The following is a 27,466-nucleotide window of genomic DNA, read 5'->3' on the forward strand; positions in this document are numbered from 1 at the left end:
AAGCCATAATGATGCTTGGAACTGTGTACAAGTTGTGTACACTGTGGTGAAGACTGTGTAAGTAATACAAATCCCAAAGAGTGACAATCACCTGGACTACAGTGAGAATAGTGCCCCCTGGAGATGAACAGTGCACACCCTGCTCAACCATACTTAGCGGCCTTTCAGTTAGAAACTTATTTTCCCCTAATGTAAATCGTTTTCTGCAGTCTTAACAAATAACAGCCATTTATGGATTCTTTTGCTTGCCTAAACATTATAATCAAGGTCTCATAAATTAAAAGTTAGTGATAAAAGGTTAGGGAGTAGGAAGATATGCTGCGCATATAGCTTCCTATTCCCTAAGCCTCATCTTTATTTTCCTCATATTCTTGTTCCCTAGAATACAATTTGGTGTTGGTTTGGTTTGGTTTTTCAGTTTTCAGTTTTATTAGGTAGAATTGTTACAACAGAATACACATCGTTTTTTAAAAAAGTCATAAAGTCGTTGACATGACTCGCGAGATGAGAGATGGTTTTATCCTCAGCAAGTGGAAGTAGGTTGTAGAAAAGGAAAGTCACTAACAGCAGGAAAAACATCAGAGTCATCACACGAAGAAGACACCATACACGGTAAGATTTATTTCAAAACATAAAGTGGGCTCTATGTTAATAAATACTTTTAACCTTGTATGTAGGCAAACTACTGTGCACGTTCTAAGACAGGTCACTAAAGAATCAGGGAAAAGGTAGTCTTTTACCTCTCAGCCACTGAGAAAACAACCTGGGAGTAGGAACAGCCTCAAGGACGCTGTATGTGATTGGGGGAGGGAAAGGCAGGAGCCAACAAAGTCAGGGAGAGGTTTCTACTTTCTTTTCCTCACTAGGTCCGTCGAATTAAAAATCTGAAGTTGGAAAATACACCTTCACGCTCATACCTGGTTTCTTTCTCAAGTCTGGATTCGAATCACTAGTGGACAGGGTCAAAAATTGGAAACAGGTACACAGTTTGAGTGTAGATCAGATCCCTCTGGTTGATAATGGGCTCGTGAGGCCCCTCGGAGGCCAAGCAGGAGCTGGGACAGTTTGGGTTTAAAGCTCAGGCACGCCCACAATATCGTTAACTGGAGAACTGAAGGCACGGCACAGTGTGACGGCCACCTCCACGCATTAAGTCCTTTCAGTGCTGTCTTTGTATAAACCCATCATCCAATCAGCTGGCCTGTGATCCAGCCCCTCCCACCTGCTGGAGCTGGGGGGACACGTCGGCCCAGCCCCCTCACCCATGGAGAGACTCCGTAGGGAAAACCCACCTGACTGCTTTTTTCTGTAAACGCTAGAATGAAACAGAGTCTTGCAGACTTGGGGTTCCCACTCCTAATCAGAATACATGACAGAGCAATGCTCTGGAAAGGGACAAAGACAGCCGCTTGTCAGACCAGCCTCCAGTAGGCATGGAACGTTCCTGACTGGCACCCTTGGCTACTTCTGGTTTCCACCAGTCCCCGTCTCAGAAGACAAAACTTTCCAGGCTATAGTCACAAGGCTTCAAGCTAGAAGCCACCCCTGAGGGACTGGCTTTCAGGGAGTTTCTGGGTAGGGCAAAGAAGGAAGAAGAGAGTTCTTCTTCACTGAGCTGAAACATGATCTTGTGGCCAAGAGCAAGGAAAGGCAGCCAAAGGGAACCAAAGAGGTTTGTACCTCATGCTCTTAGGATAGATGGGCAAACAGCTTAAAGGGAGGAGTTGTTTCAGGTTCTGAAGACCAAGACTGGGTCACGGAGGGACTCCGGCTGCACTGCCATGGGTATTAGAAGCACAGGGCTTTGGGTTCTGGTGCTAGGGAGGACCTCAGGGCTCTCCTAGTCCATCTCCTTTGTTTTCCAGAGGAGGAACCTGAGACCTGGGCAGAGTAAGCGATGTCCCCAGGCCGCACAGCTTGTCACATCTGCTTGGGCGACGTGGAGAGTGGCCGAGAGCCTTCAGTGAGCAATGTGGTTGGTGCAGGTGAACATCACGTGGCATGTGGTTAGTAACATTCAGGACCCCCAGGGATGACAATGTCCCACCCCTGGGCCCTTTCTCATTGATCTATCCTAGAAGTGGCCGCAGGTCCTGGACCAAGCTTATCCGTGTGGTCCCCTTGGGATGGGGGTGTCGAGCTGCAGATGCATCCTCACTTCCTGGTCCGGGAGGCCACCTGGATGGCTTTGATCCACTCGGTACGCTCCTTGGGGGTGGCCGCTTGCAAGAGATAGTGAATTTCATCAGCCGTGATGATCTCAAAGAGGTTCTCTTCTTCATTCTTCTTGCCTGGCGAGACAGAAAGTGAATGACCGTGCACATGGGTACCCAAAAGGCCACCTAGCCCACCCCCCTTCTGCAAGTAATGAAATCCCCATTTTTTTGAGTGTTCTAAGAAAATTAAATACGTGCCTTTCAAACTTACCATCATTGTGCGATCATATATGTTCATTGCATGATTTTATATATAGTATTTATATAGACAGGTACAAAGCATGATTGTGTATGTGTGTGTGTGTGTGTGTGTTTAAGAAATAAGTAAAACACTCAAGGAGAAGCGTTTTCTTTTATAGTTTATAAGCAAACTAAAATTCTCACTTTTGTGTACAAATGCTGTTTAATGAGTATCTTACAACAGTGTGTAGTGAATACCTTTCCTCTGCTCATAATATAAACCAAGGGCTTACCTTTACAGAGTTTTTAAAAAAAAGTGAAACAAGAAACAAACAATCAAAAAAACAGGTACACTACCAGTCCCACCAGTATAACCTGAACTGGTTGTTGTTTGTTTGTTTGTTTGTTTGTTTATCGAGGGCTAAGTGAGAGTCTCTGCTGAAAGATCAGAAGGCAGCAAACTGGCCAATATTGTGACAAGACTTAAAACACCCATCCCAGATCAAAAAACAGCACTCTACCCACCCTGACACCAAAGATAACTCTTCAGGGAGAAGGGGGTGGGCGGATCAGGGCATAGTAAAACTCTTGGGGTTTGCAGCTGTGGTGTTTCCCTGTCAACCTCTATAACATCACAAACCCCAAATGACAAGGCAAAGCCAGGGTCCAGATGTCTGAACCACCTCCTCCCACTGACACACTCATCCCTGCACCTGAGAAGTCAAGTCTACACTGACATGGTTACTCCATCACTGAATCACAGACTTATGATCAGGACCCAGAGGTCATCTGGTAAGACTCCATCACTCTCAGAGGAGGAACTAAAACCCAGAGGAGTTAAGGAACTCACCCAAGGTCATACCACTAACTAACTAGCATAGCTCTAACTAGAACCCAGGAGTACTTCCCACCCCCTACGCTGCCTAACTGCACAAACGTCCCTTTTGTTGGGGGGGGGGGGTCCTGGTCTGGATACATAAAGGCCCTTTGAAGGACTGCCAGGGCTCAGTCACAGGCGTCCACAGGTAACAAGTCTCTCCATCTAAGCTGGCTCTGAGATGATGGACTCAGCATTGCTCAAGGATTCATCCAGAGGTGCCCGCACAACCACTCCAGCTCCCTGGGGCCCAGAGATCCAGGGCAGCAGTTGGGAGACAAGGAGTCTGGGTCTCTCCAAAGTTTTCAGACAGTAAATTCATTCATGCCTGAGTCAGCAAGGGAGGGAGGGAGTGCTGTCGGCTCAGAACGACCAGGTGTGGGGAGGGAGCCTGCGTAGACACACCTCCCTCCCACAAAAAGTCATTCTTACCATCTGGGTTGCTCTCCACGGAGGTCACCACACAGCCTCTCAAGTGAATCGCTCCCAAGGGATCTTCCCCCTGGAGGAGAGAGGAGTCCTTCAGCATGGTTCCAAAGTACAATGAATGGGTATACCTTGTCCTGCTGGTGCAAAGCCACACAGACTCACTCTGGGATAGACCGAGGGCTCTCAAATAGATAAGAGCAGAAGGAGACAAAAGGAAATCCCTTCCGGATTCTCCACTAGCCACTTCCCCTGGGGGACAGGGCAGGCGGGGTGGAAGCTGGATAAGGAGACACAAGTCAGTCTATGCTTCAGATCTGGAGAAAAGGGGCAGGGGAGGTGGTAAGGCTGAATCACCACGTCCTGTGAGAGGAGAGCCGTGTGTTTCCAGAGCCCCTTGGCCCCACGCAACTGACGTCACAGTAAAACATCACGGGAGGGAATCAAAGAGCCTGCACTGCAAGCAGAGGCTGAGGACCCAGCTCAGACCCACGGGCTTCATTTTACTGGGAAAAGCCCTCTTCTGAATAATCAACAGCCCAAAAGGCTGGACTCAAGCAATGGTCTCATCCAAGTTGGCCTAGAAGAGGAATTACCACTTTTTTGTGTCTTAAACCAAATCCAAGTGTTGGACTGGTTGAGTTCCTCTGAAAATATCCAAATGGAGCAAACAAAAAAAATTATGTTAAAAAAGAATGAAATATTGCCATTTGCAGCAACATGGATGGGCCTAGAGATTATCATACTGAGTGAAGTAAGTCAGAGAAAGATGAATATCATATGATATTGCTTATATGTGGAATCTAAAAAAAAATGATACAAATCTTATCTACAAACCAAAAACAGACCACAGACACAGAAAACAAACTATGGTTACCACGGAGGGAAAAGGCAGGGGAGGGATAAATAAGGAGTTTGAGATTAAAGACACACATTATTGCACATAAAATAGATAAGCAATAAGACTTATTGTTTAGCACAGAGAATTATATTCAGTTTCTTTTAATAATGTATAATGGAAAAGAATCTGAAAAAATATATATGTATGTTAAAAATTATGTTGAGTTGACCAAATAAATGATTATAGAGTGACATCTTCTTCCCTCCCTGAGGTTCTGCTGGCCTCCAAGCCAAAGATCTCAGATCTCTGAAATAAGAGGGGGTAAGAAAAGGTAGAGGAGGGTGGGAGGAAAAGAAGGGAGTGGGTGAAGAGGGAAGGACTGTCAACAGAGCAGAAAGAGGGCTGGGGAGCCCAGTGAACAGATGCAGCGGAAGCTTCTGGGGGAACAGAGTTATCGCCCACAGCATCTCACCCCAGCAGGGTCGTAGTAGTGTAGGTACGCAGGGTCTTCTCTCAGAACGAACTTCCTCACTTTCCAGTTCTTCCTCCTATGCCCCTGTGTCCAGGATCAACACAGAAAAAGGAATGATGAGTTTTCAGCATTACTCTGTACTCAGAGTACCTACAAATAAGTTTCGTTGAATTGAAAAAAGAAAAAGAATGAAATACTAACTTCAGGAGAAACCAGACCACAGCCCAGGTCTTTGTCAGAGACAGCACTGGAGCCAGTGAACAATTTGAATGTTGTTAAATTACGGATTAAATGATTTCTAAGATCGTCTCACGGCTTGAGCCTGATAGAAGCTAGTCACCTGTACAATTTACTATGTTAGATAATGTGGGGGCTATAAAGAGATTTAAGACATGGCTCTGATCTTCAAAGAGTTTATAAGCTGTGTGGAAATATAAAATAGCAAAAGTCCAAATCAAATCATGTGTGCAGATAATGGGTTTCAAAGGATTTAAATGAAGTGGGTGGGTTTGGGATGTCAAGAAGAGCCCCACCTACCCACATGGGACACACAGGATGGGAGAGAAAGAGGTGAGTGGGGAGACAGACCATCGACAAGAAAAAAGCAGCAGTGGGAATAAACAAGGACATTCAGATGCTGACGAGTCAGACCAGTCAGGCTAGAAGGCAAGGTTCATGAGGAACAGCAGAGGCAAGGCTGGAAAAGTGGGAAGAGACTTAGGAGAAACAAAACATGGGGGCTGTTGTCACTGATGGCTTTTGAGTTGGAAGCGAAAAGGTTACAAGGACATTTTTACGAAGATTAACATGGGGGACAACCTACAGGATGGACCAGCTGGCTAAGTTAAAGATAAGCCAGGGGGAAAGATAAGAAGATAGAAAGGAGGTTGTTAAGAAATGATTGCAACAATCTCAGCATAAAATTATTCGGGACTAACAATAGAATGCAACAATGGAAATGGGAAGCCACAGTGGTTGTGACAGACATAATGAAAGAGAACAGGACGTGGCCCTTCCCCGTAGAATGAAACACGACATTGTCTATACTGTGGGTCTTCAGGCAAGATCTGTGTCTTATGTATCTTTGTTCCTCCGATACCCAGCACTGTGCCCAGCACAAGGGAGCCACCTCACATCTGTTTGTAATTGCTTTGAATTGCCCAGTTATTTTAACTAGCTTATAGCAGTTTTTTAAAAATGTTATGTTAAACCTGATTCTATGATTTCCCACAGTAAATTCAAAAGGCTTAAATAACCCAGAAGCCCCCAAAATTAGATTAGAAAATATGTAATTTCTATCTTGCCAATCTGAAGATTATTTGTTAAGTCTGAAGCAACACTCATTGAGAGACACACATACACAAATTTTCCAAAAGTCTTCATTGTGCTTGTAGAGAAAGCAATGAAATGTTTGTGATTTTAGCAAACTCTCTCCTTCCTAATGCCAGGTCAGAGGAACTTAAAAAGAGCTTTCAAGAATAGATCTAATCAGAAATTGACACACTGTAATTGACTGTACTTCAATTAAAAACAAAATTAATTAATCTTAAAAAAAGAATGGGTGTAAGTTCTCCGTCACTCTTGGTAGGAATGTAACTTGGTGCAACCACTATGGAAAACAATACGGAAGCTCCTTAAAAAACTAAAAATAGATTTACTCTATGATCCAGCAATCCCACTCCTCAGCATATATCCAGAAAAGAAGAAAATTCTAATTCGAAAAGATGCATGCACCCCATGTTCATAGCAGCACTATTTACAATCGTCAAGACATGGAAGCAACCTCAATGTCTATTGACAGACAAATGATACACACACACACACACACACACACACACACACAATAGAATACTACTCAGCCATAAAAAAGAATAAAATAATGCCATTTGCAGCAACATGGATGGACCTAGAGATTATACCAAGTGAAATAAATCAGACAAAGACAAATGAACTTTTACCAAACAGAAAAAGACTCACAGACAGAGTTACCACATAACCCACAGTTACCAAAGGGGAAGGTGGGTGGGGAGAGATAAATTTAGAGTTTGGGATTAGCAGTAGAAACTACTATATATAAAATGATAAACAACAAGATCCTACTGTATAGCACAGGGAGCTATATTCAATGGTAATAACCTATAGGAAAAAAGAATATGAAAAAGAATATATATATGCGTGTGTACATTAAAGAATCACTGTGTTGTATACCTGAAACTAATAAAACATTGTAGAGTAACTAAACTTCAATAAAAATTTTAAAAATTAAAAAAAAAGAATGGATCTAAGTTATTTGGCAGAGCATTTGGTCAAGGAGCTCATCTCCAAAGAACCTTTTACTTGCCTGAAGGGTAGAACCAGGAACCCTACAGAGTCATATGGGAGAACAGAGAATATTTCTAGCTGCAATATCATATCCAGAATGGCTTCTGTAAAGCATCAACTTCTAAAATTCTTATTATGAGTTTCTGCTCTTTGCCTTAGCTGATGTCGCCCATAGGATGAGGACACTAAGGTTTCTGCCCCACCCCATTTCCTCCTGATCTACTGACACACAAATTGTGTTCTTTTATGCAATCACTAGGTGAATATCAAGTTCTCATGTGTCAATGGAAGAGGAAAGGACTGGTGGATGTGAAATCAGCCGACCCTGGCCAACCGCCATATCACCTTTAAGCCCTCACTGGCATCACAAAGTGATGCACTGAAGAGCTATCTTTCATTGAGTATTTCCTGAGGCATTTTAAGGAATGCACACATGCTTGGGGTTTTCCAGAATTGTCAAGTCATCTATGCACGACGCCATTTTCTGTAAGGGACTTGAGCATCCACAGATTTCAGTATCCGTGGCAGGTCCTGGAACCAATGCCCTGCAGATACTGAGAAACAACTGTACATATATTCAATTCAATTCACTCGACAAATGTTTACTGCCTATTACAGACCCACCAAGGATGCCGAACTCTGCAGCAGATACAAGAAAAACACACATAACACAGTGTCCCTCCTCATCAGAGAAAGTACACGTGGTAGAGGAACTAGATATTTCATTCAGCATCATAGCAGAATGAATTACAGAAAAAAATAATTATATTGACTATAACCCAATATCATTCATCCTCAAACTTGCTACAGCCCCAAATAGAATTATTTCCTCTGGGATGGGAGGAGTGGGGAGAACTAGTGGAGAGAGCGGGGACTGACCTCCAGTTGGATGCAGCTGCTTCCCACCTGTGAGGCATGGAGCACAGGTGTCCTTTTTTGAGATGAGCTTTCTACACGGGTTAACCCTGGCTGACTCCCAGCAGTAGACACGAGGTGCTTTAGTTTTGTGGTACTTAAAAAGGAGATTTTTGAAAATTTCTTGGGTGATTCTGATATGAACCAGAGTTATAAACCACTGAGATAAGAGATGGGAAACATTAAAGGGGGCTGTCAATTCAAGTCAAAGAGGTTTTTGTTCCCTTTCCCTCCCTGCAAAATCAGGGGGGAGAAAATTGAAAAAGAACAAAATTCCTCAATACACAAAGATTTCCGTTTTCCTCGTGTTAAAAGGAGGCTTATAAACATGACAATTTACAGAGTGGTATTTTGATAACAGGATAAATTAACATTTAAGAAAAAGGTTAACTCTGTGGTTCTTAGCCTTGACCAGACATCAGAATCTCTTCGGGATCCGTAAAATCCAGAGACCGATTTAACTGGCCTGGGATGCAATTTTAACAGACCCTGCTTGGATTAAAATATGCACCAATGGGCTAGGTAAGGCTAAACTGTGCCCGTCAAAGGCCACGCAAGGGAAGGCAAAGGATAAAAAGGAAGTACGCCTGCTTCTAGCCCCCATTATCCTCAACCCACACTCACACCCATTACCTCATCCGACTTTTGACCATCAGCATCTCCATTAGGTCCTTTGCCCAGACGTGACTCCAGTCCAGCCTGGACTTTGTCTACCCCCTTTTCAACCTTCATGTTCAGTTTTCTCAGGGTTCTACCCTAACCTAAGCCTTGTCAGAGCATCAAGCAAAGTCACTAATAGCAGATACCAATCTAGAATTATAGATGGAATCAACAAAATAAGGAAAAGATGCAATGCCCTCCCAAGTTACTTCTGCCTTAACAGCCACCTTTCAGCACCTGTAGTCAAAGAGCTAGGAACATTGGAACGTCTGCCAGAGCCGAAGAGGAAGCACGTGATGGGCAAACTCATCATAGTTGCTTGGCCTTTAATTTAGTCGGTGGGCACCTTGTCATAAGAGTTATTAGAATAGTCTGTGAATTCTTCTAAACCCTTGCAGGATTGTTTCTTAGGACACTGTTCTCTCAAAATACCTGATATTACGGTAAGTTTTCCGCCCTAATGCCCCACCGCCCCGTATCTATACTTAATCTCAATTAACCCCAAGTCCTCCTTTTTAAATGCAAGTACATGCTCAACCTTGGGTCTTCCCTCTTCACCCTGGAAGTTCAGAGTCGTATGACAAGTCAAATCTCTCAGTCCCATGGGACCTTTAGACAATGCACAGAAATCTCCTAACAGCAACCAGACTCTCTCTGTTGTATACTGAGCAGTGCCTTTATGACCACGCACAGCACAGCCACGAAGCAAGACCTTGGCCTTAGAAAGCAGCTTTGGCTTCTATGACAACATATGCAAGCAGCAGCTGTTTCACCCTGAAAATCCCCGTGTTCCCCTGTTACTTCTTCCTCTGCAAGGAGCTGGCCCCAGCTTCCTCACTCAGCCCCAGCCCTTGTGTTGTCTTGTCTCTTGGCATCCTGTGCGTTGGTGCCTGGTAACTTACAGAGCTCTTCAGCTCACCCCAGCCCCTGCCTGCCAGACCAACAGTGGCTGGTACCCGTGGATACCTAGTGATGACTCCCCCCCAGGACTGAATCCATGCCTTCTGGCTGGATTTGACCTTTGTCGGCTGCTGCTCTTGCATAGTTGGCCTGAATTTGGTCTCACCATGACCTTCCCACAGTCTGGAATGGTACTTCCTGGCTGTCAGCGGTTTATGGTGTTCCTCTTTTGGATGTGGCTTGTTTCCTGGTTACTTTGTGAAGTAGGGCTAGGCTGGTGGAAACACTTTTACTATGAAACATCTCCATCTTTTGGATGGCATCTCTTCACCAGTTGATATCCTCCAGCTCGTGAAAAGGTCAGCATTTTCACTGAAACATGTATTTTCCCATGAATTGATAAAAGAGGTGTTTCCCTGTATCGAGAGGTGCTCCCCGCCTTGCCTGCCTCTGTTCTCCTGACCTGATGCCGTGGTGATCACCTCCTTAGCTATGTGTCTCGTTTTCACTCAGTGAGTTTCATTTTCTGGTTGACTATTGGCCAAACAAAATACCGTCTGGTAATTTAGAAACAAAAGGGACCTGGGAAAGGAGAAAGGCTAGAAGGAAACAATGGTGTCACTCACCTGTTTGAGTAAACATCCCTGCTTGATAATGACCCCTCTGAATTCTTCTTTTAGAATCACATCATCATCACTGGAATTCTCTTCACAGAAGAACCCACTGTCTGGCTATTGGGAAACCAAACAGCAAGTTTACTTTCCCAGTCTTAGACACATGGCTCTTTAAACAAGCTGCACCTCTCCCTCCCCTCCAGGCACTGGGGCAGGTGCCTTCTCCTTCCCTCTGTGGTTCATACCCCAACCACAATTTGACAGTTGTCTTTGGGTAGTTCGCTTCCCCTCCCCTCTTTTCATATTTCTAGAGGCTTGTTTCTTGCTGTTAGAGGCTCTCTTGTCTCCATTCCAGCGCAATCTTGTCAATATCCTTTCATTTTCTTGGTCTCCGAGCCTTACTTAAAGTCCAGCTCAGCACTTATCTTCCTTCAAAGCCTTCCTTCTCTTGGGACCTCATGGCCACAACTGTGAGAGCAGAAGCTGGCTAGCTTGTACGACACTGCACAGCCCAGTCTCTGGGACGACCTCGGCCCCTCAGCTCCTTCACTCTGACACGACCAAGATCATGTGCCTGGCCGCCTCTTCTGAGGGCAGGAGGGGACTGGGACTTGCTCAACTCGAAGAGAGCAATGAACTGCACAGAGGAAGAGGAGTCGCTGTGCTGGGTGTTTTTAGAATCCCACATTTAAATAGTCAGAAATAACCAGATCAAAATTCTGAAAAAAAGAAATTCTGACCGGGGAACTTCCCCCAAAGTGAAGTGAAACTCTCTTAGGGACATTCACTTCAGTTTTGTAAGTAGCTTCCTTACTTTTGTGCTCTGACCTCAAATAGAATCAGAACTGCCAAAAATTCCCCTAGAGATCCACTGTGGCCGGATTTCTCATGTTAACCCAAGATTAGGTGCATATTCTATAAAATCGCGTTTCCCAGTCTGCGTAAAGCGTGCCACCAGCGGGACGCAAGAGGGCTGGAGGAGGGAGCGCAGAGGGACACGTTTTGTATGGAGTCACGTGCTTTAATGTCTATGTGGAAACACACAGCTAGCACATTGTGATTTTGCACACCTCCCTCCAGAAAGGAAGCTCTCAGAGGGCCTTCATTTTTGCCTGTTATTTTTTTTTCCACTACTGTATCCCCTTTGTCTTGGTGAGTGCCTGCCATGCACTAGGGCCTAATACATTTTTATAAATGAATTATTGCTTAGAATAAGAATAGATATGGCATCTTTTAAGTAAATAAAGAAAACCGTTCAAGTAAATAATATTTTCCTCTGAATGGACTCAATGGATGTGACAGGCATTGTAGAAGGGGACAACTGTCAGGTCAAGGACATGGAACAACTCTGTAGGGCTAAGCTCTATTTTTTTTTTTTTTTTTTTTTGCAATGCAGATATGAACTGAAATCAACCTAGAACCTGCCCGAGGCAGCCCCCATCCCAGGAGGAGTGGACAGGTGGCTCCCTCACTTACAAAGTAGTAGAAGGCGTCGGGGTTGTCGAGGAAAGGGTTCTCAGCAATTCCGTCCACAGCGTTCTTGGAGAGGTCCCCAGCGGGCTGCAGGTACCCTTCGTTGAGCAGGGAGGAGGCGATCATGAGGCCTTCTTGGCGATTCCGAACAGACTTGTTGGAAAGTAGCCAGTCAATGACACAGTTACCTGGAAAGGACCGTCAGAGGGAAGGTTAACTCTCTGAACCAAAGGACAAGTCACTGACAGTCACCCTTGGAGACAGCTTCACAGCACCCAAGTATCTGATTTGTCTCATCTTCCCTGCTATTCCAAGAAGGAAAAATGGAATCAGTGAGATAGATACCTGGAAAGAAAAGGAACCATGTGGAAGAAAGAAAGGAAGGAAGAAAGGAAGGAAGGAAGAAAGGAAGGAAGAAAGGAAGGAAGGAAGGAAGGAAGGAAGGAAGGAAGGAAGGAAGGAAGGAAGAAAGAAAGAAAGAAAGAAAGAAAGAAAGAAAGAAAGAAAGAAAGAAAGAAAGAAAGAAAGAAAGAAAGAAAAAGAAAGAAAGAAAGAAAGAAAGACAAAGGAAGGAAAGAAGGAAGAGCGAGAGAAAGAAAGGGAGAGAGAGAGAGAAAGAAAGAAAGAAACAAACAAACAAACAAACAAACAAACAAACAAACCATCTACATGCTCCTTAAGGAGTAAGGCATGCATAAAGAAATAGTTGTTAGCAGTACCATAAAAAATAACAAAATAATGCCATTTGCAGCAACATGGATGGACCTGAAGAATGTCATTCTAAGTGAAGAAAGCCAAAAAGAGAAACAAAAATGCCACAAGATATAGATTATATGTGGAATCTTAAAAAAAAAAAAAAAAGACAAACAAACTTATTTACAAAACAGAAATAGACTGACAGATATAGTAAACAAACTCATGGTTACCGGGGAGGGGAAACGGGCTGGGAAGGGATAAATTGGGAGTTTGAGATTTGCAGATACTGACTACCATATATAAAATAGATAAATAACAAGTTCATACTATATAGCACAGGGAACTATATTCAATATCTTGTAGTAACTTATGGTGAAAAAGAATATGAAAACGAGTATGTGTATGTTCCTATATGACTGAAGCACTGTGCTGTACACCAGAAATTGGCACAACACTGTAAACTGACTATACTTCAATAAAAATATATTTAAAAAAGAAATCGTTTTTACTAGCCCCCTCATTTATCCCATTAACTATTGAGCATCTGCTAAGTGCTAAGTACTGCCATGAGTGTGAGGGGGCTCCCCCCCCCGAGAAGCTAAAAGTAGATCTGGGGGATAAGTTAAGTGTTGTTCACGGGTGTTTTGTTGTGGGTCAGTGCAGTGGGGCTGCTGGGTCAAATCTGCAGGAAGGGGTGGAGGCGGTGGGCAGGGGGAAGGGTACTATGCATAACTCATCAGGAAAAGATTCACAGAGGAAGTGACACTGAGTAGATGTTTGCCAAGCACCTACTCAGGCCGGGGCTGACAGGAACCAGCAGGAGCTGAGGCAACAGCAGCATGAACAGTTACACGCAGGAATGAAGTCATCCCACTGGGAGGTGGAGGGAGGAGTTGGTGGAGAGAAGGCAAAAGAAGGCCAGAGAGAGAGGAAGACACAGGGTGAGGGGGGAGAGCTTTGATGGCACATTGAGAAATTTGGCAGTGGGGAGCCATTGCAAGTTTTTAAGCAGAAAACAACATGCTCGTACGTGTTTATGTCCTAAGTTAAAAATGGGTGACATCCCTTGCACTAAATGTCACATCTTTGCAGGGGCTAGCAGGAGCCTTGAGAAGTCATTCAATCAGAGAGGAGTGCAAGGAGAATAAAAGGACATTGACCCATCAACTGGATTGTTAGCAGGCTACAATGAAGCTTTGTATTACAAATATTCTGCACAAATGTAGCCAACCAGGGAGACAACATAACAGGTCCCAGGTCTTCAAAGCAAGAGCAGTAGGGTAAGCCATCCTTGAAACAAGGATGAAAGGGGCTGACGAGTGCACCTTCCATGAATTTCATATATGAAAGGCTTTGCCCACTGTCCTTTCTCTAGAAGGATAAACTAATTATACTGCAGTTCAGCTTTAAATCCTTGTGGTGGCCCTGTAAAGGACGTAGGGCAGGAATTATATGTCTCCGTCAAGAATGAGAAAATCAAGACTCAGAGGGTTTGTGATCTTTGGCCTGAGTTACACCTGCAATGGACCGTCACTTAAGTGTTCTAACCCTACATTCCATATTTGTTCAGCTGGGCGTGCTGGCAGCTTGAAAGACAAGTTCAGTCTAGTCTCCCTGTCACCTGACACTCAAGGTCCTCCTTCACATGCCTGAGTCCCAGTCTCTGCCACAAATTTGTCTCTCTGCTGAGATGGCCTGACTCCTACACCAAAGCTCAACTCCACCTGAATTTCTAGAGCCCACTCTGACCTTCAATGGAAAGGACTTAAGAAGTTCAAGTCCAACACTCAGGACTCAGTAACAGGTTTCATGGGAAGTAAGACTCACCTGGACCTTGTGCCCAGATCGACAGCAGAGCCTCCCCCTTGTTTCCTTTTCCAGAGGCTCTGTCTTGGTGGCCTCAGTCCTGCTAGAGTTTGGGCCCTGTGTGCTCTTGTTGGTTTCCCTTGCACGGTCCACAGCATGGTATCCTGATCCCAAATCTCAGCCCTGAGTTCTCCGATGTTAATGGGCTGCTGCCTTGGCTGAGGGTGAATTCCCCTGGGATACCACCCTGCTCTGTCCAGGTCACACCCTGTATCCCGCCACTTTCCTGAGCTTGACTTCTACCATTTTGGTGAATTACCTGTTGATTGGGCATCCCTTCGGGTTCTGTGTCTGTTGCATCTTCTCAGAGTATTCCTCCCTTGACCTCTCCTATCACCATAGGTCAGCCATGTCTGACGTCTGACAACCTGGTCCCGAACTGTATGTCCCATTTTCACCCCTACTGAACTTTCAACCCTACCAGGCTGGTCATTTTCTTTCCATAATGAATATTGTAGAAATCCCAGCCCCATAACTTTGTCCTCACCATCCTCTGCTCAGCCTCCTGATCAGAATTCCTTCCCACAAATACTAAGTGAAATTCTACCCATCTTTCAAGGTAAAATTTAGGCACCACCTTTACGCATCTCGACTACCCCTGAGTTCTCTCTCTTTCCTGACCTCACAGAATTGATCGTCTGTGCAGACATGTGACTTCTTAATCATAATAACCATACTGAGAACTTGCACCACATAGTACGTAGCTTGTGCCAGGCACTGTTCTAAGCACATTACAGTTACAGCAAGCTTTAAAGTAGGTGCACTATGATTGTCCCCATTTGATAGACAAGGAGAGTGAAGCACAGAAAGCCTAAGTTATTGGCCTGTGGTTTTACAGCTAGTAAGTTGCAGAGATGGGATTTGAACCAAGGCAGTCTGGCTCCAAAGAACATGTCTGTAAACCCTACATCACCTACCTAAACTCACAGCACATCATGCCTGACCCTGTGCAGCCTCAGACATCCCTAACATTGTCACTTAGACCTTACAGTGTGTATCTTGATGCCTGCGTTATCATCTTATTCAACCCTGTGTCTATTTCAATGTACCGTCATTTATTGGGGCGGGAGGGGGAATGACTCTTTGACTGATGCAGCTGGAACTTCAGAAATTTTATCTTGAACAACCAAGTTTTTTCTTTTTTTTTTTCCCTACCTTTCTTTCTCTTTCCATGCTAAGGAAGTTCAATTATCATGTTCACCTGTCTGTGTTCCATGACCCCACCCTCCGACCACACTCCACGTCCCCCACCCACCCCTGAGGCCAAGCAAGAACCCCACACTGCCTGCCCCAGCCGCCCCCGTTCACGCCGCAGGGCCGTTTACCCGTGAAGCAGTGATTAAAAATCTTCTTGTCTTTCTCCAGGTTCAATTCTTTCACCCCTTTCTCGGTGTCTTTCATGGACAAATACAAGGCACTGCACAGACAAAAACAGATGGATAAGCAGGAACATTCCAGAACGGCCAGTCCGCTCCAGGTGTGAGCACAAGGTTTCCCCTCCCCAGGTGACCCCTGAGCCTAATCTCTCCACTAGATCATAAGTAGTTAAAGGGTAGAGTTCATACCTGCACACATCTGTGGCCTGCACAGCATTCAGCAAAATGTACTAGGAAGCTACTTAATGTCTCAAATTCATTCAACTCTGTTGATTTAACGCCTAGTGCCTGAGATGGGGAGTTGTCCCAGTTAGGCGCCAAGCATTAAAGGTTCTCCAGCCGATTTTCTATACATATTCTTGATCTTTAAGGTCCCTCAGTCCTCATGTGCCAGTTCCTTAAGTGTCCTTCAAGAGGACACTTCAAGCAACAAAACAGAATGTGGTCACTTGACCACCCCACCCAGAGTAGGTGCCTCCTCTTGGGTCTTTACCAAAAAGCATCCTTGATGAGAGAAAGTGCTCATTCTCGCCAAGCTCGATGCACAAACTTCATCAAACTCCTGTGACCTGCCCAGTCCTGTGTTAAGCTTGCAGAGAGCTTTCTTCAGTCCCCTTCTAGGGACTCCCCGCCTCCCACATTATGTAAACAGAGTTCTGGTTGGACACTTTAAGTAGCCAACATGGAATTCCTCCTGGCATGGCTCCTGTTTCAGGGTATGTTCCCCATAAAAGCAAAAACTAGCAAAAAGTAAAGAGACTCCTAGGGAAAGGGGCTCATGTGATAACAACTTTGAGGCAACAACTTATCACCTGCAATTCCAGGCCAGTTATCATCAGAGGCCATTAAACTAGGTCAGGGCACAAATGGCTTCTGCCCAGGATGGGTGTTCACCCTTGCTGAATACATGAACTTGAACTTGAAACCTTCCCTACCTGGACACATAGCTCCTGACTTTTCCTACCTATAGATCCTGAAGCTGTCTTTTAAGATGAACTTATTATGGCTACTTCATAAATGGAATGATGCATTTTCTCTTACTGTCTCTGTTTCTGTCTCTCTCTCCCTCTCTCACCTCTCTCTGTCTCTCTCTCCGCCCCCCCTCCCCTTTATCTCTGCCAAGATTATTCAAAATGAGGGTATTTAATCTCCATTAGCCTCCAATCCTCAGCTGCTGGGACTTGGAGAAGACATGATCTCTCCTCCATACTCAGATAAACATCTTAGTACATCAAGCAACAGCACTAAGGATGGGGAAGGGTGGATACAGCCTTCCGAGGTGACTAAGGCAAGGTTTAGAGTGGGATATGTTGTGACATTTCCTCAAGCGGATGGGAGGAGAGGGGGTGAAGGGAAGCAAACACAGAAATTCACCCTAAGTCAATGGTTTCTGGCAGTCGAATGGACCTCCTGGTGGATCTCCTAGCAAACTTCTGGCCTCCTTCAATGCATTTAATGGCCTTCTTGATGTCCCGAACCCAGGCATCTCTCTCCTCCAGGAAGGCTGCCTGGAAGAAGTGGTCCTGCTGTTTGGTCGTAGTGATCTTAAACACAAACTGAAATCAAAAGACATCCCATTAGGACTGACTCCTTTCAAGGCGCCGAGCTGCCTTAGGAAGCACGGCAGTTGAGTCAACCACATTCTGGACATGCTCGGCCAAGAGAGACCCAAATGGCCAGGGTGGAGGTAAGTGGTGGGGAGAGGGACCGGCCCAGGGAGCATCACTCTTGTGTAGGCTCTGCATGGGCTCAAGGTGTTCGTTGGGACATCAACTCACCATCCTTTTGCCAAAGTCCTGGCAAGGGCTCGTCAGAGTGCTTCCTTTCAGGGGAATCATTCCTTTGGGGCTGTTGTCACTTTTCTTCTTATAGAATTCAATTCCATCTTCTAACAACACAACCCACATGGCTTTCCAGGTGTTGAACACGCTCCCCTGTCATGAAAATGAAAAGAGCTGAGTAACAATGTTTTCTAAAGCTCTTCTATGGATGGCACAGGACTTGGTGAATAGCCGAGCTTTGGCCAGCGTGGACGCAGGTGACCCACATTTGTGTGACCAGGCTGCTAGAAGAGAAGCCTTCAAGGGATGAAGGGAATGACATTCTGTTGGAACTTAAAACAAATAGATTTAGGATGCAATGTATACACATCTCATGGGCCGTTACCAAGGGAACTCTCCTTGTGCATTTCAGGCTGACATTCTGTAGCTTATTTTCTGTCCCCAACCCTACCCATTGCCTTCAGTTCAAATAGGTTCTCCCTCAAGTGCCAACTCAGACTGAATAGTAGCTAATGCCTGAAGTTGGACTTTCTGGAAAAGGGCCACCATCAGTAGCTAGTGTCCACCATCAACAATGTCCACCATCAATAATGTCCACCATGGGTGTGGAGGCCACACGTGGCTAGCTGCAGTTACTTCCATCCTTTGCTCTAATCAGATTTTATCTGAATACAAATGTCAGGAAGAAACTGAGAATACAGCCTTGTGTAAGAGGTATGAAAAACACTTGCAGAATGCTGGAGTGATGTCATCGTGTCAACGTGGCCTTTAGGAAAATCCTTACTTAATTAATTTTCAGTTTGGGTTAATGCCAACTCCTCCTTTAGCAACAGATAACCATTCTGACCACATCAAGGAAGGAGTAGACAAGTCTCTTTCTTGTCTATACTTTGAGAGGGCTTTGGAAGAGGAAGAGAATAGGGTTCTTTCCTTCTCCTCTTTGAATCCACGATGTCACACTGTCATGACTACTACAAAATAGAATTATCAGCCAGTTCCCAGAAGATCCTGAAGCTTATCTGAAAATACAAAGAGCCTCTATATAAAGGTCCAGTTGCCCAAAAGGAAGACTATTTACACAAAGAAGATAAATACTCGTGGGACTGTCATTTTGCTTGTCCAAGCGTTTCCTTTCTCTTAGCTACTAAAAAAAATTTTTTTTAAATTAAAACACACTATCTCTTTTCTATACAAATGGAATAACTATCCATGCCAACAGTGGGTTATTTCCATTTTTAGAAAAATGGGCAAGGTCAGACATTATGCCAACACATGAAATAATTTCAATCAAATGTCTATCTGAGAGAAATTCAGAAAATAAAGAGCTCCCGCAAATCAATAAGAAAAAATACAATCTGTTCTTTAAAACAGCGAAAGACTGGAAGAGGCATTTCATTAAAGAGGATATCCAAAAAGGCTCTGAAAAGGTGTTCAACATCATTATTCATTGGGGAAATGCAGATTAAAACCACAATGAAATACCTTTCCCCACTCACTAGAGAATCTAAAAACTTAAAAGATTGAGGAAAGCAAGACTTGGCAAGGATGGTAACTGGAACTTCCATACGTGACTGGCAGGAATGCAAACGGGTACATCCAATTTGGAAAACAGTAGAGAATGTTCTAATTCTTAGAAGATATATCTTGATGAATTTAGGCATGAGGGGTGAACCTTATTCTCAGATATCTCAGCATAAAAATATGTACATATATTTATTTTAAAATACTCTGCCTCAAACTCCAAAAAAAAAAAGAAAGAAAAATATAGAGATAGGGAGAGATAAGGCAAATGTATCCATGTGTTAACAGTTGATAAATACAGGGAAAATGTATATAAGTAGTCTTACTATTTTTTTCCATTTCTCTGTGGGTTTGAAATTTTTCAAAATAATTGAGAAAAATTAATAAATACATGAACAACACATGAAACTACTACATATTAAAATTTGGGATGCGCTTTTAGGGTAATATGTAGGTAAGTCTAATAAAAATTTAAATACTGGAAAGTAATAAAAGATATATTCGCAGATATATTTAGGTGTAAAAAGTTGGACTAAATGACTGTTAAAATGCCTTTCAAATTTAAAATTCTATATTCCACCTCAGACCTATCAAAGATTTATAATTGCCATAGTCACTCAGGGATTTTGACCTTGGAATTGGGATAAATTGGAAGAGGTTAGCCAGCAGTGCCCTCCTTCTGAGGACAATTAAAATAAACCTTCTACGGAGCCAACAGTTCAAAGTGAGTCTGTGCTTTCCTAATTCAAATGTAGCCTCAGGGTCTGGCTCAGTCGGAGAAGGATGTGTCATTTGGGATTCAGGGCCATTATGCACATTGAGGAGGCTGATTCTCAGTACAAGAGAAATTGAGTAGCTCATAAAGGGGAACTTTCTTGGCAGTGGTTAGTTAGGTTTTGGTGATGGAATGATGGGTCATCTCTCTCCTCTCAACCATCACTGCACCCGCTAGCTTCCCACTAGAGTAACCCGACAGCATCTCCCCTCTGCTGCCCCTATATCTACCCATCTCCATCCTTAACCCTCTTGATGTTCACCCGAGAGCAACCCGGAAGTGCGATCACCGAGTGCCCGTGCTAGAAAGGCATTGACAGGCAACCACCAACACCCTCATCATACCAGTAAGAAAGCTGGGGACCAGTTAAGTGACTGAGGCTAGTACACCAGGCCAGGTGATGTGGAACTGGGATTAAAATCCAGGTCTTCCCAATTGTGTGTTCTTTCCACTTCCCCTTAGATGCCATCTTCCTTTTGATTCTCATGTAACTGTGAGTAATTCTGGAATCTAAATCAATTTTTAGGCCACTTAGCTGCATGTCTATCTATCTACATAGCTATAATTATGTATTTTATATATATATATATATAATCTCATATATGTATGTGTGTGTATATATATAATCATAAAACATATCTAAGTCATAAATCACATCATAATATGATTATATATAATAGATACATTTTATATTATACATATATACATACATATTCAAAAGGTTTTATATATATATATATATATATATATATAGCATATGTCTTCTTTCTTTCATTATAAGTCAAAACCTATACAATTACAGTCAGAAGGGGCAGGTTTTAGATGTTGAGTCAGATTTAAAGTTTCCAAATGAGTCACTGTACATACTCATGGAAAGGGTATAGTTTAGTGCGTGAACATTGCCTGACACCAAAAGAAGAAATCTTAAAGGACAAGCTGTTTGACCATATTAAAAAACTGAATTTCTGTACAGTAAAAAACAAAAAACAACAAAATAAACCTGAACAACTGAAAAGTAAATGAAAATGTGTGGATATTCACAATATATTATCGTATAATTAAAGGTTAATATTCTTAATATACTTTTCAAACTCTTGAGAATCACAAGTTTAAAAATATATTTATAGATTAAATATATTTGTAAGAAATATACAAACCCTCTCAATTTTTTTTAGGTGGGCAAACAATAGAAAGAGGCAATTCTCAAAAGAAGAAATAGCTGGGTTTAACAAACAGAACAATAGTCATCTTCAATAGCATTCAAAGAAATGCAAATTAAATAAGGTAAGGTCATACTCTTTCATAAGTTTTATAAAAAAGATTTATAAAATATTTAGGCGAAGATTTGGGGAAATGGGTATGGGAGGGGGAGAAAATAAGAAGCTCTATGAGTCAGCAGTTTAAAGTGGGCTGTCAAAAAACTAACGTCACTCATGGGCTATATAAATAGGAACATGGACTCTAAATGGAAGAAAGTAATGCTCTGACTCTAAACGGAGCATAACCAGTGGGTGACCATGGGCCCTGGAGCTGGATGGCCCAAACCCCAGCTCTACCACATTCCAGCAATGTGACCTTGAGGAAGGTTTTAAACCTCATTTTCTATACCTGGCAAATGGGAATAATGCTACTATCTATTTCTTAGGATTACTGGGAGATTAAATAAAATAATCCATGTAAAAGCTGCTTAGGGCAGTATCTAGAACCTAGGAAGCCCTCAATAAATACTTCCTCTTCCCTGTCATTCTGTGCACCTAAAGAATGTTCTAGAATCTCGATGCTGCAGATAAAGTGGAGCCTGTTCAACAGAGAGTGACAGGATGGCATCTCTGGTGGGGAATTATTGAAGGAACTGGTAAGTTTTAGCCCAAAAAGGGACAGGCAGAGCAGATGACTGCTGTGTTCAGAGGTGTGAAACGTTGCCATGGCTTGTTTTGAAGTCCCAGGAGGTGAAAGTTTCAGGGGAAAAAAAAAACTCAAACAATTTGCTGCATCATTTCAGGAAGAAAGTTGAATTAGTGAGTTTCTCTGACCCCAGAGGTCTCCAAGCATGCTGGGGAATGGGTCAGCGAAAGAAATGCAGGCCACATTGGAGAAGTTCGATTCAATACTTATCAGAATACCTAACATTCCTTTCACTCCTCAGATTCTGCATATCAGTTACAAACACCCACTGTCCATATTATTCCTTTAGTCTCCTAATTCCAGGCGCCCCTGTCCTCATATGAAACCTTGGGCCTCATCTGCAAGCAAAAAAAACAAAACAAAATAAAACCTAAAAACCCTCAAGGACATTTAGCATGAATAGCTAAAAATGACCCCATTAGAATTTTTTTTTTTAAGTTACTATGATACGAAGCTCTGATTCTTTGGTTTCTCTGAGCCTCTTTTGGGCCAGTCTCTTTCTTTGAGATATGTTCATACAACAAATAATGATAGATCAGCTCCAACATGCAGACCCTGGCCTGGGGGAGGGGGTAGGAAAATGAACAAGAAGCCATCTCTGCTGTCAAAAGGTTCACAAGCCACCGGGGGAGAGTGCCCTTGACCAGCGACTCCAGACCAGTGTGACAAACACACAAACTGGGACAAGCCTTCCTTTGTGTGTGCAGCTTCGCAGAAAGAAGCCATGACTCATCTCTGAGGGAGGGGCAGCTAGGTTGTGGGGTGCCGAACCCCCCCAGGATCCTCCCACCAAGTGAAGACACCTTCCTTCACTTCTCTTTTGCCCCAAACTTCCCTTTTCACACGTTCCCAGCTAGAATTCTAAGGAACGCACATATGGTTAGAACTACATATAAAAGCAAAGCAGAACCGTGAGTTATGATCATCCATCCTCCCACACTCGTGGGACGTGTTATTTTAAGTTGGTGCTGCATGAAATGAGATCCTTATTTCTGCTGCATTGTAAATTGCATCATCCACGTTTCCCACGTGATCCATGACGCCACCTGTGTAACAGCCTCAAGAAATGGCCATCGGGGGCCTGTTTAAATACTTGGAAGACGAGGAAATGAATCTGTTCACTATAAACTCTTCCGGTTTGGACAATTCCTCAATAAAAACATATTAGGTAAGCAATGGAGAAATGGCACAGAGTGCTTACCAGCATGATGTCTGGAGTTTTAGGGATTTGGGTTCAAATCTCAACTTTGCCTCTTCGGGCCTGTGTGGCCTTAGGCAAGTTCCTTAGTTTTTCCAAACCTTAGTCTTTTCATTTGTAAAATAAAACTAATACAGTTCCCATAGTCATAAAGACTAAATGAGATAATACACTTAGAGGGCCTATCTCTATGCCCAGCTTGCAGTCGGTGCTCAAAATACGGTACCCACACACACAGACAGAATGACACAGTTTTGCAGGCGATGCTGTGAAGTCATCCTGGTGTTCGGTTCTCCTGGGTACCACCCATCACAACAACAGTGCTTTGGAAAAGACAGTCCCCTCAATGAGAGCCCATGAAGGCCACGTGCAATGTGATTAGGCACGGCTCTTTGTGAAACTGGGGCCACGCTGGCGGGTTCCAGTCCAGCTCTGCCACTTAATAGCTGTGTGACCTCAGGCAAGGCCCTTTGCGTCTCTGTACCTCACTTCATTATCTGTAAAGTGAGGATAATTGTTGTACCCACTTTATAGGGTTGTCATGAGTTTTTAAATGCACTGACGCATTAAATGCTCAGATTTGCCCCTGCTGCGGGGCAAGAACCACGTACATTGATGGTGAATCAGTGATGACAGTGAACAGTGGGTGTAAATCGAGGCGCATTATTATTTCATTGTGTCCAGAAGACAGGTGCCATGTGGCAGAATTGCTGGGCCGGGACCCCTGAGTCCTGCTCTCTGTTTCCCCCCAGGCTTTCCATCTTCTGCATCAGCTTTTTGCAGCCTTTTTATTTGTTGGCCAAGATCCCTGTCCTTCGCTTTCTCACCACCCCAATCCCTGTGCTTTCTCCCAGCCTCACCGGCCACCGAGATCCCTAATACACTCCTTGGAGCAGCCCTGCCACTCAACGTGCTTGCTGGATTGGTTGTGGCAGAAATGCCGGTTGGCCCCGTAAACCTCTCGGAATGAGGCTGGTTTGGGATGTGACTTGGTAGAGTCTAGGTGACTGCTTGCATGGAACCTGCCCCTCTCTCTGTTTTTAAGCTCTGAGTATCAACATATCCAAATCAGTAGTATGTTTTCAAGAACCTCCAATGTATGTTTATGTTGACTGGCTGGAAGTAATCCCCTTATCAGAGAGAAAGGAAAGTTGACAAGGTCACAACCCTCAGCCTTGCCCACAGTGCAGTTTGTCCAGGCCCCACTCTGGCTCTGCAAACTTCATCCAACCGCCCTTCTGCTGGCTTGGGGAGCTCACCTTTCAGAATGACTGGGTTTGAATCCCAGGTCATCCTGTTACAGCTGTTGAACTGTGGGCAAGTCACATATTCTCTCTGAGCCTCAGTTTTCCCATCTGTAAGATGGGAATAAAGATACAATGGCACAGGGTGGTTAAGATTGAACGAAGTGAAGTTAATACAATGGCTAACTGCTACATGTTAAGCTCTATGTACTTTTTTTTTTTTTTTTTTTTTTTTTTTTTTTGTCAAAATGGCAAGACTTTGAGGCAAGGAAATCTGGATCTTGTTTAAAATGAAAAAGCTATAAAATGACCAAATCATGTATTTTCCCCTCCTGCTCTTAACCATCATCTTTATTTAAAGATCTTAGGCAGGAGGCAAAGAAGGAAACCTGAACTGTGAACTGTGGATGGTTATCTTGCACAGAAGAAAAGCAGAAACATTTTATAGTCCGTGCCATTGACCGCTGACCCCAAGATTTCTGACTTGACAAAACGCTTGCACCAGTGTATTCTAATGTATTTTTCCACCTCAAATAGCTTTATCTTCAATAAAAAGAATATTTCATAAAACAAAAATAAGGAGAAAGATATTCTTTATTACCCTCGAGGTATCTTAAACTGCTTAAGAAGAAAAGGTGACCGGGAGGCAGATTTATATATCATTGTCCATTATGGTTTAGCATCAATTCCCACAGTCCAGGCATCTCACAGCCTCGTTAGAAAGATCTCCAAGCTCCTTCTTCACTATTAGCTTGGCAAACAACCCAGGAAGCAGGACATATGCCCATCAGCATCTAGAAGGGGACTCCCAACCTACTGACGTGTACAGCACCCCTGATACCAATAATCATTGTCACTTATGTGGCACCTACTGTGTGCTAGGGTCCTGACATATACTTTTTAACCTGGAAGAAGCTGAAATAAGTGCGACATCTAAATAAGTTAAAAACTTTAACATCTTACTGGGAAATTCTGGCTTCAGGTGTAGTTCTGGAGCTGACAGAGGAAATATTTCTCTTTTTTTTTTTTTTTTTTTTTTTTGGACAGAGGAAATATTTCTACAGCAAACATTTCTTTAAAATAACAAATTAGTGGACCTTAATATATGATAGCAACCAGTGTTCAAAAAGTCCCAGAGAGAAATGCAGAAACTATGAAAGATGTAAATTGTAGACATGCAAATTATGGGAAATGTAAATTGTGGAAAAATCAGTATGAAATTTCGATATGTTTTTCCCTAGGTGCATTTTCTAAACTGACATTCACAGGACATAAGCTGAGAGAATTACTCTCACTAATTAAAAACTGTTTCTTAATTTAAGTCCATACACTTGACAACCCTAACTCTTCCATCCTCATGTTCTAGTGGGCAGACTCACTTACTAGAGATTTAGACTCCAATTTCTTTGTAATTTATAGAGTTTAAAATATGAGTATACAAACTTAGCAACAACAATTTGCATTATAAGATGCTTAAGTTGTTTGGGGATTTTTTTTTTTTTTGAGGGGAAAAAAAAACCTTTGCAACCTTTGCAGAAAATATTTCCATCCACCTACTCTTCTCAGGATACTAGCCTAAGCGATCAGGGAAGAAATGTCAAAATTTATTATTACTGGTTTTCAAAGAAAGTATGAATGTCTATTGCAAAGAATCTGCATACATCTCTGTGTATACATGTGTCTTTTCCAAAGAATGTTTCAAAATATAGCCAGTTAGAGAGAACACCAGCTGAGGGCTCACTTATTCTCCGGCATCTGCCTGTAACTCTCACAGCCATAGACACATTACAAACCCTGACCTAGACTGAATTTACTTTAAGGAAATCCCAGTGTACCAACAGGACTCAGTGCCAGGAGTTGAGGAGTCCGTTTCTCGTTCCAACTCGGTCACAGCCTTGTGACCTCGAGCAGTCCCCCAGCTTCTGGGTCTCAGCTAACTCTACTGGAAATGAGGGAATGAGGTCAGACGGTCCATGGTCCCTTCCAGATGTAAATCAACACAGACTCAAGCAGCCATACGTGCTGTTTCACCCCCTCATATGTAGGACATTCAGGCTAAAATGTTAAACCATGAATGGCCTGAAACAGAGCCCCATGACACTCTTAGTTAATTAAAAAGCTGAACCTCTGCAGGAACGGACTGAATTTAGCTCAGTTCTGACACCCTGAGCTCATCACGTGGGTCAGTGTGAGGGTACGTGTTCACATAGGTGTTGTCCACAGGATGCCAACAAGCGGCATGTGAACCTACCCTGGTGTGAGTCTCACAGCGACACCACATTCACTGGGCGTCAGGAGAAAAACCAGCAGTGCTACCAAAATTCAATTTCCTGATGCCACGCCAGTGAGACTCAGCGATTACGAGTAAACGCATGTCTGTTTTCTAATCTTCAACAGGGTACCTCTACCTGCCATCTCAACGGCACACAGTACAAATTGACTACGAACTGTGAATGAAGAGATTTCAGTCCAATAAAGAAAAGATAAAGAAGATACAATTACTGTATCACTATGTTAGCTCATCTTTTATCATTTTCTTCTTCCTCCTCTCCATAAAATAAAAAGAGGCGGAGGGGAATTTAAATCGCGAATGAATGGTCTCGCGGAGTAACCGCTCTAGCAGACCAGTCTGAGTCTTGGAGCATAACATACCTGCGTGACTCTTACAAAGGATGCTCTAAGTCATGGGGGACGTTGCCTAGGACCTCACCTTCCAGACCCTGCCGCCTGGAATTCTCAGCCGCACAAAATCAAGCTGTACTGGCACCTGAGCTGGATTAGTTCACCTTTAAGAACCAAAAAGCAGTGGAACACGTGCTGGCTTCTCCCAGCCAACCTCACACTCTACGTGCTGCGATGCGCTCCTGTTTCAGCCCAACAGGTTCAGCGGGCAGTGAGCGCCAAGCTGGACCCCAATCGTCCCCAACCCTCCCTCCAGGGACGCCCCTGTAGGTGGCACCTCGCTTACCTTCTTCACAAGGTAGCCCTCCCTGATCCGCTTCGGCTCCATGTCGGATGGACAAACAGACGGCCGGGTCCCGTCTCAGACACGGCGTCCCAGAAGCTCGCCCTCCTCTGAGAGCTGGGGCCGATGTCGGTGGCTTTTCTAGAGCCACAGCCCTTTCACAATTTCCCGTAGGCTGTTGATCGCGTGATCACACCCTCTTCCCCTCACCCGGGTGGAAGATCAGAAAAAGGAACTGCAGAG

At 43.6% G+C, this 27,466-nt stretch overlaps 1 protein-coding gene across 1 annotated transcript; it reads right to left on the reverse strand.

Annotated features, from left to right (window-relative positions):
- Positions 1–601: 601 nt before the first annotated feature.
- Positions 602–27,385, reverse strand: PLEK (pleckstrin). The gene is made up of 9 exons (XM_010979908.3): positions 27,227–27,385; positions 17,613–17,768; positions 17,209–17,390; positions 15,784–15,875; positions 11,900–12,084; positions 10,436–10,540; positions 5,013–5,096; positions 3,706–3,775; positions 602–2,291 (listed from the first exon to the last, which is right to left on the reverse strand). The coding sequence occupies exons 1-9, from the start codon at positions 27,266–27,268 to the stop codon at positions 2,155–2,157; spliced, it is 1,053 nt and encodes a 350-aa protein (XP_010978210.2). The 5' UTR covers positions 27,269–27,385; the 3' UTR covers positions 602–2,154.
- Between the last annotated feature and the right edge of the window lie 81 nt (positions 27,386–27,466).

This window comes from Camelus dromedarius, chromosome 15 (assembly GCF_036321535.1).
Source record: "Camelus dromedarius isolate mCamDro1 chromosome 15, mCamDro1.pat, whole genome shotgun sequence".
Taxonomy (NCBI): Eukaryota; Metazoa; Chordata; class Mammalia; order Artiodactyla; family Camelidae; genus Camelus; species Camelus dromedarius.

Coding starts and splice junctions, on each gene's coding strand:
- PLEK (XM_010979908.3), bottom strand. CDS start 27,268: ATGGAGCCGAAGCGGATCAGGGAGGGCTACCTTGTGAAGAAG. Junction 15,876..17,208: donor CCAGAAACCATTGACTTAGG/GTGAATTTCTGT, acceptor TTGTCTGTGCAG/TGCCTTGTATTTGTCCATGA. Junction 10,541..11,899: donor CCGACGCCTTCTACTACTTT/GTAAGTGAGGGA, acceptor GTTTCCCAATAG/CCAGACAGTGGGTTCTTCTG.